Source organism: Sorghum bicolor, chromosome 7 (genome assembly GCF_000003195.3).
Source record: "Sorghum bicolor cultivar BTx623 chromosome 7, Sorghum_bicolor_NCBIv3, whole genome shotgun sequence".
Lineage (NCBI taxonomy): Eukaryota > Viridiplantae > Streptophyta > Magnoliopsida > Poales > Poaceae > Sorghum > Sorghum bicolor.
In genome coordinates, this window is record NC_012876.2 from 63,745,056 (window position 1) to 63,761,158 (window position 16,103).

Here is a 16,103-nt window from a genome sequence, read left to right on the forward strand (position 1 = left end):
ATTTGTGTCCCCTGCATTGCTTCCATTCTTTTTCAGCTGTTGAGTGCCTGTACAGTCGCCAATGCACGGATTTTTTTTTTCTTCGTGAACCTCTAATACTGATGGATTATTTAGGGTTTGTGGTTTCGTAAATGGAATCAAATCCTCAGTTTAAATTTGGAGAAAATAATAAGAACGGGTTAGTGCTCTTCTTTGAAAAGGGACTTAAATTAAGTGCATTGTACATTTATATGCCCCAACTAGAATGTCAAAGTTTTACATGTTTCAAATTCAAGTAGCATGGTTGCTCATGAAAAAGAAAAAAAAGGTTATTTTACATGATTCAAATTCAACTCGCATGGTTTCTCATGAAAGGAAAAAAGTTATTTTACATGATTCAAATTCAAGCGGCATGTCACATCCCATTCGAGTTCTAATGAAGTCTCTGTTCAAACGTCCCCCTCGCAACCGTCTCGCCGCCACTCGCCGGAGCAGTCGCCCCGTCCACACACAGCCGCCCCCGCACCCTTCCCTCGCCATCTTCTCCCGCCTCTGCGTCGAGGGGCCGTTCCCCGCCGCGCTCGCGCTGCTCCCTGACCTCGCCGCGGCAGGCCTCCGTGCGGACCCCGTCTCCCTCACCCGCCTCGTCAAGCTCTGCGTGCGCCACGGCACGGCAGGCGACGGCCGGCTCATCCACCGCCACGTCGAGGCCCACGGACAGCTGTCTCACTACAGCGGTGGCGCCGGCGGCGGCATCTTCGTCTCCAACTCGCTCGTCTCGATGTACGCCAAGTTCGGCCTGCTCGACGACGCGCTCAGGCTGTTCGACAGAATGCCGGAGAGGAACGTCGTCACCTGGACGACTGTCGTCGCGGCGCTGGCAAACGCAGACGGGAGGAAGGAGGAGGCACTCAGGTTCCTGGTGGCCATGTGGAGGGACGGGGTGGCGCCCAACGCTTACACGTTCTCGAGTGTCCTGGGTGCGTGTGGCACGCCGGGGGTGCTTGCGGCCTTGCACGCGAGCACGGTCAAGGTAGGGTTGGACTCGGATGTGTTCGTGCGGAGCTCATTGATCGACGCGTACATGAAGCTTGGGGATTTGGACGGTGGGCGGCGTGTGTTTGACGAGATGGTGACCAGAGATTTGGTCGTTTGGAATTCAATAATTGCGGGTTTCGCACAGAGTGGAGATGGGGTTGGGGCGATAGAGCTGTTCATGAGGATGAAGGATGCTGGGTTCTCAGCTAACCAGGGTACCTTGACGAGCGTCCTGCGGGCGTGTACCGGGATGGTCATGCTTGAAGCGGGGAGGCAGGTTCATGCTCATGTGCTCAAGTATGAGAGGGACTTGATCCTTCACAATGCGCTTCTAGACATGTACTGCAAGTGCGGGAGCTTGGAGGATGCAGAGGCCTTGTTCCACAGGATGCCACAGAGGGATGTAATCTCATGGAGCACCATGATATCTGGTTTGGCGCAGAACGGGAAAAGCGCTGAGGCATTGAGGGTTTTTGATTTGATGAAATCTGAAGGAGTGGCACCAAACCGCATAACGATGGTTGGAGTACTCTTTGCCTGCAGCCATGCTGGTCTAGTGGAAGATGGCTGGTACTACTTTAGGTCCATGAAGAAGCTCTTTGGCATTCAACCTGAGAGAGAACACCACAACTGCATGGTTGATCTCCTTGGTCGAGCCGGGAAGCTCGATGAGGCTGTGGAATTCATCCGTGATATGAACCTTGAGCCAGATGCAGTCATTTGGAGAACTCTCCTAGGTGCTTGCAGGATGCATAAAAGTGGCAATCTCGCAGCATATGCAGCCAGAGAAATACTTAAACTGGAGCCTGACGACCAAGGTGCTCGTGTACTGTTGTCAAACACATATGCGGATCTGAGGCAATGGACAGATGCTGAGAAGTCATGGAAAGCGATGAGGGACCGAGGTATGAAGAAAGAACCAGGGCGAAGCTGGATTGAGCTGGAAAAACATGTCCATGTGTTCATTGCTGGGGACTTATCACACCCATGCTCTGACACCATAGTTCAGGAGCTGAACCGGTTGATCGGAAGGATCAGCGCTCTTGGTTATGTTCCACAGACAGAATTTGTGCTGCAGGACCTCGCAATCGAGCAGAAGGAAGATCTGCTGAAATATCACAGTGAGAAGATGGCAATCGCATTTGGAACAATGCATGCGGTAGGTGGGAAGCCTATCAGAATCATGAAGAACCTGAGGATCTGTGGTGACTGCCACGCATTTGCGAAGCTTGTCTCCAAGAGCGAAGGCAGGATGATCATCATCAGGGACCCTGTTCGGTTCCACCATTTCCAGGATGGAGCTTGCTCCTGTGGTGACTACTGGTAGCCAGGTACTGTATGTTGTATTGTTGTTCTGTTCCAGATTGGCCTCATGTGATGAGGTTGTGGTTATTGGTGACACAAGACAACCACATCTTTGCAAGCATTCTTTGATCCTTATTATGGAAGTAGATACAGAAATGTCCTCTCTGTTCACTAATGGCCAGAATTATCTAGATGCTGTTTATTGAAAGAAGAGCTAGAAAAGAATGTTGTCTTCTAGTCAAAAAGAACAAAGGAAAAAGAAGATTAATTAGTAAAAAAAAAGGTAAGTAAAGGGAGCAAACAGAAGTCATGGCCCATGAAAGGCCCATTGGGCCACCTCTTCTCCCTGGTCCACCTCATCTGCGCTGCATCGCAACAGGCGCAAACGACCCGAAACAAACGACACTAAGGTTTCCGGCGGCATCCACCCACGGCCACGGGAGGTGCGTGGAAGCTGCCGCCTGCCGGTGACACGGCGCCGATAGCAAGAGTGCAAGGGAGGAGCGGCGTTGCTGGTTGTAGCGGTGCCCGTGAGGCGAAGCGAGATGTCTGTGCGGATAAAGGCAGTGGTGGACAAGTTCGTGATGGAGCTCAAGGAGGCACTGGACGCGGACATCCAGGACCGCATCATGAAGGAGCGGGAGATGCAGAGCTACATCGCGGAGCGCGAGCGCGAGGTCGCCGAGCGGGAGGCCGCGTGGAAGGCCGAGCTCTCCCGCCGAGAGGTACCCTGACTCCCGCCCCCCCTAACCTTCAGTTCTCCGTTCCATCCATTCCGCATCTCGTCTTGGCCAGCATCTTTTACTGTCAGCTGTTCCATGATCACGAACACGGAACCACTTCGATTTGTTTTTTGTGATATATGAATCGTATTGATGATCTGATCGCTGATGCATTTTCAATTCTCGCTGGAAATATGATTGAGATGACACTGAGCTTGCATGTGCACTGTCCTTCAGTTTCTTGTGATGCCAAACAAGTACACTGTAAGAGATTATTCCTTGCTTTTCACTCTAGTTGTCACCGAAGGCAGCAAGGGGAATAAAGCTGGTGTGTTTCAGTTCCGTAGAGAGTATAGAAACCAGAAAGAGGTGATAGGTCGGGTGAAGATAAGAATATAAGAGTTGCCTGCAAAGCACATGTACTGATTCTTTTGAGTAGTGCTAACCCATACTACACAGATTAGAAAATAAAATGTTGCATTAGATATCCATTGGCTTATATTTCAAAATTTGAATATCCATTTTGACTTCTTAAGTAGAAGTCATTGTTTCCTCTAAAACTGTGCTGCACAGTGGCGAAGCCAGAAATTTCATAGAGCCTGGGCAAGACAAAAAGGCGTACTAATAGTAACATCACCCCAACATAGAAATCATATGGTTTGTAACTAGTAAAAAGATGATGTGACACTAAAGAGAAATATGACGACCTCGGACTATCTTTGTTTTTTAGCATTTGTTAGTGTATAACAAAGCTATGTAATTATATAATACACAAGCAAAATTAGACAAAAAAATAGTTTTAAGTTTTAAACTAAAATAATCACTAAAATCCTAGGCAGTGACTGCTCCGTACCTCATCTTTGCACTTCCTCATCAATGTATGTACTTTTCTTTTTGAGATTTGTTTAGAAACATCTTTTCTTTTGAGCAGAATGTCTGTACATAGCTTTTTGTTTTGTTCGAGAAAAGTCAGGTAGCTAATGGTGTTTGCAGCAGCCAGGAGAGGAGCCCGGCCACTGGCCCAGGGTGGCCGGGCCTTGGCTCCGCCCATGACTGTGCAACATATATGTTAAGATGGAAACTTAAGTTGGCGTCTGCTTTGTATTATCTGACAATGTAATTGTTGTACCGAGCTATAGTGGGCTAGTCAGTTATAGAAAGGTGATAGGTGAGGTGTCGCCAAATAAATTCTTCTAAGGAAAAGCAATGAATTGGGAGTACATTAACACTGTTGATTTATGTTATATAAGACACAAATTATCAGCACAGGTCAAGGTAACGTAATAGAGATATTCTATTAAAGAAAAAGATGCACCAAACATGGTCCTGGTTCCAATATACTTTGGAACAAGGGGAAATTTGAACTCTAGAGTTGAAATCCGGTTCTCATTTCTCAACACATGAACAATATGAATATGTAACTTCTTCCGTAACTTCTTAGGATTCCTTTGAGGTAAGAAGCAAATTTGACTGGAAGACTCAACCTTTGAGCGTAGATGGAAGTCAGTCTTAATCATCTGATGGTCGATGATGCCCATCAAAAGTGATTAGTGAGGCCACAGAGGAGTGATGAGAGCGGTATCTTTCCCACCAAGGGTCTACATCAATGGTGGAAACAGGGTTGTAGGTTGTCCTAACAGTTGAGCTGCTCATCCATTAATGTGAATGAAACAACACAAGGCAGGAAAGTGTCCCTGTATTGTGCAATAGATGAAACAATTCCTACACGGGTAACAGTAGGAGTGGGCTGGCACTAGGAAGACTTTCTTCCATTCTTGGATAGACCAGGTCGGCAGATGGGGTAAGAAAGTATATAGAGATGAGTGTTTGGGCCCTGCTAGGTAGGGATACACCAATCTTGTTTTGCGTAGAGAGTCCCCATACCCATATTGATTCGATGCTCTGTTTCCAGCTTATAAGGATGTTGCTGTGTAGTGTGTTCTGGTTGCTTGGAGACCTCAGCATTGAAGGACTTAATAGGTCTCAATTTTCATCACCTCAGGCTATATAATTAAAAATACCTTTTAGGTTTATGTCCAGCATCACAAGAGACCTTTCTGGTGTGACCACAATGAAACTGCTCATGCAATCTGATTGCAAGCTGGATATGCTGTCAAACTCTGGTGAGCAAACTATATTAGTCTATAAATTGGATAAACAGCAATCAAATGAGCAAGATGGATGTCATAATCATCAACAGATCAGATTTACGCCTGGAAGATAAACCTAATCTACTACACTCATGATGACACTGAGTTAATCCTATCATGCAAAAGAAGAGATAACTACACTCATGACGAAAAGACCATGATTGACAGTGAGGTGTTCACTTAGGCTATGGAGATTGTCCTAGACTTCAATTAAATTGCCCACTTCTCCGACACAACAACATCCTTACCTGAATTCATCTTTTAGGTAAAGTGAAGACTAAGAAATAAAGACAATTGATCCAAGTAGTGGGTTGTGAAGAAATAAACATTTTGTGATACCATTTTTCATAGGTGAACTAGAGGATCTGCTGAACTCGCACGTCCAACTCTTTTTTCTTTTGGTCTTTTTCCTTGTACCTCTTCTTCATCATTGACACAACCTTTGAGACCCATGATTTGACATGGCACGCTTTTGTTTTTGTTTTCGGCAGGCTGAGATCGCGAGACAAGAGGCGAGGCTGAAGGTCGAGAGGGAGAACCTGGAGAAAGAGAAGAGCGTCCTCATGGGCACGGCTTCGAATCAGGATAACCAGGACGGAGCCCTGGAGATCACCGTCAGCGGCGAGAAGTACAGGTGCCTCCGGTTCTCCAAGGCGAAGAAGTGAGAGGTGACCTAGGATGACAGGACGACACTGATGAATTAACCACGGGTAGTACTACACTGAAATCTTCAGTTTGAAGGCTGCGGTTGTACGAGTTGGTTTGTTAGTTTGGTACTCACTGCATCGTGCATCCTCATTGATATGGGCATTGAACCAGCGCACGACCTGAGCATATGATTCAGCTGTCATGGGGTCACTGCTCGTAGCATGAACTTCAGAATTGATGGCCTCTGTTTTGTTCATCTGATAAGAAGGTAAAATCCTGCTGTCTCTCAGTGTTTTACCCCTGAAACTTGCTTGTTCGAAAGGGGAGTTGGTCTCTTCTTCCAGATTGGATGTGAAAGCATAACAAGATATGAGATCCTCTTTGACACGATTTCTTCACTGAACTGATAACACAATTTAAAACCTTGCCACAAAGAGGACTTAAAACTCTCGTCGTCTTTTGGCACGGTAGGCTGTAGGTTTCCCCGTTTGGGGGACTGGGACGTTTGCGATGGCGACATTGTTATCTTGAATGACGACGGGGGCCCCCCAGCTCCTATCCTATCCTGACAAGGACCGTTACCTGAAAAGCCAGAGGTGTTTTGTCGAAGCGTGTGGATGTGCTGCGCCTCAACCGCCTGCCTGCCCTACCAATCCCGTTCGCCTCAACTCCACCACAGAGTAGTATTCAACAACAGGTAGTACATTTTTTTTTTTTTAAAAAAAAGAAATGCGATGCAATGCAATGCAATGCAACCGGCCAAATCATGCAAGAGCATCAGACACGTCACACTGTTTTGGCAAAGTGATTAGGCGAATCGAAGCGATGGGTACGTGCTCGTGCAGATCCATGCGGCGCTGGCTGGCTCCTGCTCCTGCATGTCAACTCGTGCTGGTGAGAATGGAGACTGCAGCGTCTGCGTCAGCACCATAGGAGTAGGAGTAGGAGGGCTGGTGCTCTGCACGAACTGCGCGCGCAGCCAGAGATCTCTCTATATATCTGAAACTCCTGCAGTGGATGCCCGCAGCCATGTGCAGGCCACGACAGTGCGAGTCCTCACATCCATCCACGGAGAGAAATACTAGTATAGTATGCTACATCTTCCACCGCACCATGGTCGTGTGGCTGCCATGTGGGCCGGACGCATCGGCGGTCCCATGCGCCAGTGGGAGGGAGGAGGACACCAGCACGGGCGCCTTTCGCGTGGAGTGACGTGGCAAGTGGTTTGCATGCATGCATGATTCGGTGATCGATTCCAGGCCAGCGAACGCTGTTGGTAGCCGTGGCGATGGATCCAGGGCCACGACACGAGACGGACGAGCTAGGGAGATAAGACAGCTGCGAGTTCGGCGAGCGGACCGGGCGCGCGCGCGTGTCCCCCCTCGCCGACGTGCTGCGTGGCGTGGGAGTGGTGGAATGGTGGTGGGGGGCAGTGGCTGGCTGGCTTTCCTGGCCCATGCGCGCCTGCCGGCGGCGAGGCAAGCAAAGCTCCCCGTCCCCCACAGGCCACGACGGGGGCCACAGGGGCAGGCAGGCAGGCAGGGAGGACGCACCGCACCGGCAACCTCACTAAACGGTTAAAACCGCGTTTTTTTGGGTTTGGTTTTACTTCTGGGCCATATTGGTTTGGATTGAAACACACTGAAAATACTGTTGGGCCAGTTTGTTTTGGGCTCTATTAAAGTGGGCTGAACTGGTTTGACTGTAAATAATAGAATTTACAATGATTTTTTATTCTATCTATTTATTTTTTGCTTTTGTTTATAGCTAAATATAAACAATAGCATGAGGTGCCAGTGAAATGGTGGGTTAGAAATGTATTTTAATGGATCTAGCGCATAAGTGGTATGGTTTGGTGTGGATGATTAAAATCATGGTATAATTTGGTTTGGATTTGACTTTCATATATATATATATATATATGTATAATTTGGTTTGGATTTGACTTTCATATATATATATATATATATATATATATATATATATATATATATATATATATATATATATATATATATATATATATATATATATATATATATATATATATATATATATATATATATATATATATATATATATATATATATATATATATATATATATATATATATATATATATATATATATATATATATATATATATATATATATATATGTATGTATGTTTTGGATTGGTATGAGTTTACTTTGGATCTCTACCCGACCCGACCCACTTGAGTACCGGACGCAGGCCCTGCCCAGACGCCGTCGCTGCGTGCAGCGGTTCGAGGAGGCTTCCGCCCGCACGTGGCCCCGCCGCCCCACCCGATGCTTGCGCTACTGCCGGCTGGGGACTGACTGATTGCTTGCCCATCATTCATTCGCCTTTTCCAGGCCACGAGCCGGCCCAGAGTTTTACCACTGCTGCTGCCGTGCTGGATCATGGACTCATGGTTATGGCAGCAGCAGAGAATCATCGATCCATGAAACTCCAATCTAGCTGGGAATGTGAGGCGGCCGAGAGATTCCTCCCTCTCCGGACACTGGATGGAGGTAGTGTCGGTAAATGGTCATTAATAATTAACTAATCGCCCACTCCAGTTTACTACCTTGACAGTGGATGGGAGAATTAATTAATTAATTAATTAACCACTGGGCACCGCAAAGAAACCTGCACCATGATCAAGGTGGTGGCATCTTGTTCCTCGGACACCGTTAAACAACGTGCGAGAGCGGGCGATTAATGTAATGTAAGTACATACTCCAAGCAAAGAGACGCCAAAATTGCCACCAAAATCTACACACCAACCTTACCAACGATTTTTCATCCATCCATTCTCTTCTTCCTTGCGAAGCAAACAAGGATACAAGACCCACCCGGCGGCATCCCCGTCCCTCCCAAGGCGGTAGCCGATCCGATACTGACGTCACGGGACAAGGACAGCACAGCACCCTCTCACCCTCTCCCATGCGGCCATGCCCGGGCAGGGCTCCCGGCTCCATTTCTACGTGACCCCCCCGCGCCGAGCCCGCTCCCCTGGCTGCCAACGCGAGCTGTACCCAATTCCCCTCATCCCGAGAAACGCCCCCAGAAACCAGGGGCAGCCACGCACCAAGAACCACCCACGGCGACCACCGCCCACCGCCCCCGCGCTCCGTCCGCCCCCCTGCGCATTGCACAGACCGTGACCTACCTCGGTGAGCCGTGAACGAGTTCCCCAATTCCCTAATCCCACCACCTCCCCACCGGACCGGCAATTCTTCCGCGAGTGTGAGTTCCTCGTTCCGGATTTTCGTTCCCCTTGCGAGCCGTCCACGTCCACCTCGCGCTGTTGGATTGGATCGGGTCACCGCCGCCGCGGAAAAAGCTGACTTTTTTCTTTTTCGGCCGAGCGGGGACGCCGAGCTGTGCTGTGATCCGGCGTCGCACACCTGGGCTCTGGTGGTTCCGGTTCTTATCCGGAAAGGGGGGCGGGGGCGGCATCCGAGGCGGGAGGGAGAGTGGTGGGGCGGGCCACGCCCACGAGCGCCACGTGACGAGCGGTTGGCGATGGCGACGATGGGCGCGGGAAAGCGCAGCGGCGAGGGCGCCGCGTCGAGGCTTACATAAGGAGGAGGAGGGCGGGGATCCCGTTGCGTGCCGTACCGTGGGAAGGGACCGACCGAGGGACAGGAGAGGAGAGGAGCGGAGAGATCTGGGCTGTTCCGTTCCTGAGCTGCTGCGAGTGGGGAGGGAGGGAGGGGGGTCGTCGTCGTCGTCGGTCGAGGAATGGGGACCGCGCTGGATGCCGCGGCCTTCGGGTCGGTGGACGGCGTGGTCGGGGAGATCATGCGGCTGCACCGCTCCCTGCCGGCGCGCCCGGCGCTTGAGGAGGTGGAGGCCGCCGAGGCGCTGGCGCACGCCGCCGACCGGGAGGAGCGGGCGCGCCTCGACGCAGTCGCGCGCCTGCGCAGGCCGCCCGCCGTCCCCGACGAGCTCTTCGGCGTCGCCCTCGAGATGCACCGCGCGCTCGCCGCCTTCCACTGCCGGGAGCAGAAGCGCGACGCCACGAGGCTCCTCGAGCTCGACGCGCTCCACGGCCTCTTCGACGACCTCATCCAGCGCGCGTCGCAGTGCGTGCCGTCCAGCTCCAGCTCCAGCTCCACCCGCGCCGCGCCGCGCGTCACTGCCTCCAAGGCCGCTGTGACCACCGCTGCCGCTTCGTCTTCCTCCTCCGCCGCGTCGTCGTCAGCGGTGGCTGCGGATAGCAGCACTGACCGCTACTCGTCGATGGGAGCTAATGGGTACAGCGCGCAGAGGATGGTGACCGGCGTGGGGCGTGTCTCCATGGACGACAGCTACGTCAAGAAGGCCAAGGCTGCAGTGTGGGACGACGGCGGTGCGGCAGGGAGCTCTCATATGCCGCGAGGAGCTGTTGCAGCAAACTCTGTGGCGACTCGTGCGGATGGTTATGGTGAGCCCATTCTACCTTGAACTGCTTTGTTTCCAAATTTGTGATCCAGTGGAGTGCTTAGATGTATTTTCATGTAAATTGTTGCTAGCATTTAGAGCTTTAGTGAGTTAAAATTGGAAGCATATGCATTGTTCTGTTGTATGAGACAAAGTGGAATTTCCTTAGCTACCAACTAGTCCATGATTTGTGATAATTGGGTGGCTGTTGGAAGTATGTAGTACAAGTTTGTACGTATTTATTGATTCTTTGCTTCATGATTGGCTTTTGCAGGTGATGGCAACGAGAAATTGACTCTCATTAAGCTAGCTAGTATGATTGAAGTGGCTGCAAAGAAGGGCGCTCGCGATCTCAACCTGCAAGGCAAACTCATGAACCAGATCGAGTGGCTCCCTGATTCAATTGGAAAACTCACTGGACTTGTCACCCTTGATATTTCGGAGAATCGGATATTGACCTTGCCAGAAGCAATTGGGAGGCTTTCTTCTTTGGCCAAGCTTGATGCTCATTCTAATAGAATTTCTCACCTTCCTGATTCGATTGGGGATCTTTCTAACCTGATATATCTCGACCTGAGGGGTAATCAGCTTGCATCATTGCCGCCAAGTCTTGGTAGGTTGGTGAAGCTTGAGGAGCTTGATGTGAGTGCAAACCATCTTACCTCACTCCCTGACGCAATTGGAAGCCTCAAACATCTGAAGAAGTTAATTGTCGAGACAAACAACCTTGATGAGTTGCCGTACACTATTGGCAATTGTGTGTCACTGGTGGAGTTGCGGGCAGGCTACAATCACCTCAAGGCCCTCCCAGAGGCCGTCGGGAAGCTAGAGTCTCTGGAGGTCCTCTCTGTGCGATACAACAGTATTAGGGGGCTTCCAACAACAATGGCATCTCTCACAAAGCTGAAGGAGGTTGATGCAAGTTTTAATGAGCTTGAGTCTATTCCTGAGAACTTCTGCTTCGTTACTTCTCTTGTTAAACTGAACGTCGGGAACAATTTTGCTGACCTGCAATCCCTGCCTCGTTCTATTGGGAACCTTGAGATGCTGGAAGAGTTGGATATAAGCAATAACCAGATTAGGGTGCTTCCTGATTCTTTTGGAAACCTGCAGCATCTCCGTGTGCTCCGTGCCGAAGAGAATCCTCTGCAAGTGCCACCAAGAGATGTAGCTTTAAAGGGAGCTCAGGTGATTTTCTTTACTTGCTTTTTTTGAAATACTATATATGTTAGCGGCCATTTGTGGCAAGGTTTTTGTTCATTATTGTTTTTCCCTTTCTCTTGTTTCGTAGGCTGCTGTTCAATACATGAGTGAATATGTTACCAAGAAAGCCACAAGATCACAACCAACGAAGACAAAGAAGACTTGGGTTCAGTTATGCTTTTTCTCCCGGCCTAACAAAAGAAAGCACGACCGGATAGCGTCGTGATTTATTGTGAGATTGATGGCATGAAACTGCTGTTTTTTCAACCCTTTGCTTCTGAAAAGAACTAATGGGTGCATCATCATCAATGGCTACTGTTGTATGGGTCAACAAGATGTGATGCCCAGAGCTTTCCCTTGGACGATGCTGCAGCTTTCACCTCTAGAGCCAAGATGCTCAGGTTTCATGGAACCTACTCACTCTTCGTTCCACCACACCAGCTCAACTTTGAATAACCCCTGGAAGAGTTTTGCTTCAGCTAAAGAATCTGGAAGTTGTGTAATCTCTCAGCCTTTTCCTATGATCGAGGGCAGCTGTGTAAAGAGACCTAGAAGACTGCTGAAGACTTGTCAATATGCATAATATACATGCATCCGGTGAAACGAAGACCTTTGGTTATTTATAAGATTTGTTTTCAGAGATCATCTTTTTTCTTTATTTGACCATATATGTTCTTTTAAAGTTCTAAAGTTAGGACTAGAATTCTGCAAGATACCAGATGGCTGGGTTTGCTGCAGTCAAATCTTAAGGAACGACGGTCAAACTTTATTGGCCCCCCCTTTTTTGTATTCCTTAATATTTATTTAGTGCATTCTGAGAAGTGTCTGTTATAATCAGTGTGCTACAATCTTTCTGTAGAGATTCATAAAACAAAAGTTTTTTTATTTATTTTTATTTTTTATAGATTTTACATGTTTCTATCTGATACGATTCTTCTCTCTTGTAATCTGGGGCCTTATAAGCAGCATTCTCAGCACAAGGGTCTGGAATGTAGTTTTTTCTGTAAAAAAAACTGATTTATGTGAAATTCCTCAGCAATTCTTGCGCTCGAAAGGGGTCATAATTGTTGATTTCAGATGGTTCGATGTTGATGCACCCGGTGTTTGTGCAATATGACATATCTGAATGAACACATCACATGGCAATGGCATCGTTAAAGTATTTGAGTAACTTTCGATGCAGGAACCAGACACTGACATCAGCGAAGGGGGTTAGAGGGCTCAATTCCTCAACTGATCCGAAGGGATCTTGGGTCTTAATCCGGATCCAATCAAGTTTGCAACATCAGTGAGCAGTGACGCGGCCCCACCCGCGCACGAAGCCGGCGAACCGGCCACCTGACGATGCTTTCTTCCAGGATGCAGAAGCTAGTGCTCATCCCTGTCCACGACGGCGACGTCTCCGTGGAGACGAGAGGACATGGAAGCTTGCAAGCCTTGCCTTGGCATGCATGCACGCCAGCTGCTTCTCACACACAGATCCAAGCACCGTTTCCTTGATTGGTCCTGACTTCAGCGCCATGGATCTGGATGGCTGGAAGTGGGCCCCGCTCTTGTTTGCTGGCGGACTCATGAAATTCTGGCAGGACTTGCAATCTAAGCAATGTCCAATAATCCTGAAAATCACCTTGCAAATGTCATGCGCAAATTCATGCTTGAAAGCAGTGGGATCGTACGATTTGTTTCAGCTTGAGCTTTAGCATGTCGGAGTCTCAGAGAGAAGGTAGGCGTGCTAACCAGATGAGTTTTAAAGGGAGTGTGCTATACAGAAGTCAGGTGGTAAATAGTAAACACTCATTGCTACCTTCATCTTATTTGCTAACCCGAGAGGAAGATGGACAGGTGGTCGTCATGGCGAGCTGTATTTCATTGACTGATTGCAGATTGTTTTCTTACTTCTTAGCTGTCAACATTTCAGTCTCCAAAATGTCTACGTAGTTCTCAATATGCCTCGCACCATTGCCAGCATAAATAGGCCTAGAGAGAACGCTTTAGCTGCATTCTCCAACTAATACATTTGTCCATTACACTGCTTTTAAATACTAGGATCTTACAAGCTTACAGCACACAAGAACATTCAACGTTCAACTAACAAAAAAAGTAAGCACACCACTACTATCTTTAGGGTACATGTAAGGAACCACGCATCTACATTGCAACAAATGTATTTGCTCAAAGATTTTATCGAATAATTCTTAAAACACAACCGAGGGAGTTAATCATTGTTCATAAGTCATTAGTCATGACAACAAAGTTCATCGAGGGTAGCTTGCAGATAACAGTATTTTTGTCTCACACAAGTTCATATACTACTGTTGTTGTGCCTTGTCTGCAGGTAAACAACAATTCGACGCCATCTTTAGAATAAATAACACTTAGACGCACTGTCAACCTCACGTACCTATCCACACTGCCAGCACTGCTGACAAATGTCTCCCATCTGGATTCTAGTGGCTATAAAAGGTTCTCTCGTGGACTCAAATGTCAAAACAGTTGAAATATTCTCATTCTTATTTGTCTTTTTTGTTACTGAATTTATAACATCCATTCTAACTCCCCTGTTTTGTGTAACGCTTCAAAGCCGTATGTACTCTATGGCTTCAAAACAGACGACGGGGACTCATCTGTTTTGTATAATATTCAAACCATGACACAGGAATTGTTCAAAGCCCACAAGAAACACAAAGAGAAAAAAATAGGGAAGAAATAATCAAGCTCACACCAGTCTTTAGGTGGAGGAACTTGTTCTTCCATGTCATCAGGATTCGCCGCATGTACCCTACGGCTTTAGCACCATTTTCAGTAACGCTTAAGCTGGCCTGCCTGAAAACCTACTCCAAGAAATCTCGTCTTCAATGGACCCATTCATTTTATTTCGCCTCTTGTACTGTCATTGCCATCTTGGATTGGATCTGCTGAACGAGGAATGCAAGAATTTCAGGTTGACCATCCATGACACTCCCATTTAGTTTATTCTTTCTAAATGCCCAAATATAACTCATGTTCTCCACCGTGTAATCCTATACAGCACCTGGATCGCAGCGGCCTGGCGTCAGGAATAATCCCCCCCCCCCCCCCCACCCCCTTGATGAAAATCCCAAAGCGCGCTGAAGGTAGTGAGCACTGAGGTCTCCCTCAAAGTCGAAGGTGCTTAATTACTCTATGTTTCTATACTCACTCTGTCAGTTTAGCTTGCGCCTGCGCTCTTCTCTGCCGTGCCTAGAATGGTGTACTCGGCTTCATCGGCATACAAAGCTCTGTTGCTGGGATCTTGCACGCTGTTGGGGGCCAAGGAACTATGGAAATCAAGTGTGCTGCCAAGGGTCAGATTCTTCTTCTAGTTGGTGCTCCACAAACGCTGTTGGATGGGGGCACGGCGGAAACGGCATGGCCTGCAGGATTCTGATATGAATACGCTCTTTGCTCTCAGCTGCCTGAAACTATCGAGCACTTGACTTGCTTGTAGGATGTGTGTTTAGCAGGGAAGTCTGGCGCAGGGTTCTGGGAGCATTCGGTCTCGCCTATCTGATGACTTGTCAGCAGCCGCACTCCTCCTTATGGTGGTTGGCCTCCAAAAAGCAAGTGCCAAAGCTTAGGGTTGCAGTTCCCATGGCAATTTTTCCAAGGTATGTCGGATATTATTCTTTGCAGCTTGAGCACCATTCTGAATGTTATTTTCAATCCGAAGGAAGATGGGCCGGTAGTCGTCATCAGTGCCGGCCCTGAGTTTTTGGAGGCCTGGGGCGGAAAAAAATCGGGGGCCTTTATACATATACGTAGATCTTGTTTAGTTCACCTTAAAAACTATTTTTTTTAAAATTTTTCATCGTATCGAATCTTACGGGACATGCATAAAGCACTAAATATAGTCAAAATCAAAACTAATTATACAGTTTGCCTATAAATCGCGAGATGAATTTTTTGAGCCTAGTTAGTCCATGCTTGGACAATAATTGTCAAATTAAAATGAAAGTGTTTCAGTACCTAAAACCAAAAAATTTTGGAAACTAAACAAGGTCTAAGGGAAATTTTTCGGTTTTGGCTACTGAAGCACTTTCGTTTGTATTTAGCAATTATTGCCCAATTATAGACTAACTAGTCTTAAAAGATTCATCTCGTAAATTACAGGTAAACTGTGTAATTAATTATTTCTTTTTATCTATATTTAATGCTCCATGCATGCGTCTAAACATTCGATGTGACGAGAAATCTTAAAAAAATTAGAAACTAACAAGGTTGTAGTTGTTGTTATTCTATAATAAGGGTCTGATTGGTTCCCCTTGCTAAATTTTAGTCACTTTAGTAGCTAAAATCCAAACACACTGACAAAAAGAGCTAAAATAGTTTAGTTACACTAGTCACCTAAGAGTAGCTAAAATAGTTCTAGCTGACTAAAATTTAGCACGAGGAACCAAATAGGGCCTAAATATTCTACATCGTAAGCCAAGACTAAGCAGAAAAAATGTTTAATAATATTGAACAACGTTAAATATCATTCAGTACTACACCCAGGACTAAAAAAAACTGAACAACATTGACACGCAAAATAAATTTTGTTCAGTATAACAGTTTGGAGATGTAGAATAGTACTTATATATATAAACTCATAAATACTTAACTCTATAT

The 16,103-nt window shown here is 47.3% G+C and overlaps 3 protein-coding genes across 3 annotated transcripts; all 3 read left to right on the top strand.

The window, feature by feature from the left end:
- On the top strand, positions 21 to 2,637 carry LOC8064014 (pentatricopeptide repeat-containing protein At2g03880, mitochondrial). The gene has a single exon (XM_002444715.2). It carries the CDS (start codon positions 245 to 247, stop codon positions 2,342 to 2,344), a length of 2,100 nt encoding a protein of 699 aa, XP_002444760.2. The 5' UTR covers positions 21 to 244; the 3' UTR covers positions 2,345 to 2,637.
- On the top strand, positions 2,364 to 6,232 carry LOC8064015. The gene is made up of 2 exons (XM_002444716.2): positions 2,364 to 3,047; positions 5,686 to 6,232. The coding sequence occupies exons 1-2, from the start codon at positions 2,868 to 2,870 to the stop codon at positions 5,857 to 5,859; spliced, it is 354 nt and encodes a 117-aa protein (XP_002444761.1). The 5' UTR covers positions 2,364 to 2,867; the 3' UTR covers positions 5,860 to 6,232.
- On the top strand, positions 8,720 to 12,490 carry LOC8064016 (plant intracellular Ras-group-related LRR protein 4). Its single transcript, XM_002444717.2, has 3 exons — positions 8,720 to 10,278; positions 10,549 to 11,462; positions 11,566 to 12,490. Exons 1-3 carry the CDS (start codon positions 9,594 to 9,596, stop codon positions 11,701 to 11,703), a joined length of 1,737 nt encoding a protein of 578 aa, XP_002444762.1. The 5' UTR covers positions 8,720 to 9,593; the 3' UTR covers positions 11,704 to 12,490.

Coding starts and splice junctions, on each gene's coding strand:
- LOC8064015 (XM_002444716.2), top strand. CDS start 2,868: ATGTCTGTGCGGATAAAGGCAGTGGTGGACAAGTTCGTGATGGAGCTC. Junction 3,048..5,685: donor CCGAGCTCTCCCGCCGAGAG/GTACCCTGACTC, acceptor TGTTTTCGGCAG/GCTGAGATCGCGAGACAAGA.
- LOC8064016 (XM_002444717.2), top strand. CDS start 9,594: ATGGGGACCGCGCTGGATGCCGCGGCCTTCGGGTCGGTGGACGGCGTG. Junction 10,279..10,548: donor GACTCGTGCGGATGGTTATG/GTGAGCCCATTC, acceptor TGGCTTTTGCAG/GTGATGGCAACGAGAAATTG. Junction 11,463..11,565: donor TAGCTTTAAAGGGAGCTCAG/GTGATTTTCTTT, acceptor CTTGTTTCGTAG/GCTGCTGTTCAATACATGAG.
- LOC8064014 (XM_002444715.2), top strand. CDS start 245: ATGTCAAAGTTTTACATGTTTCAAATTCAAGTAGCATGGTTGCTCATG.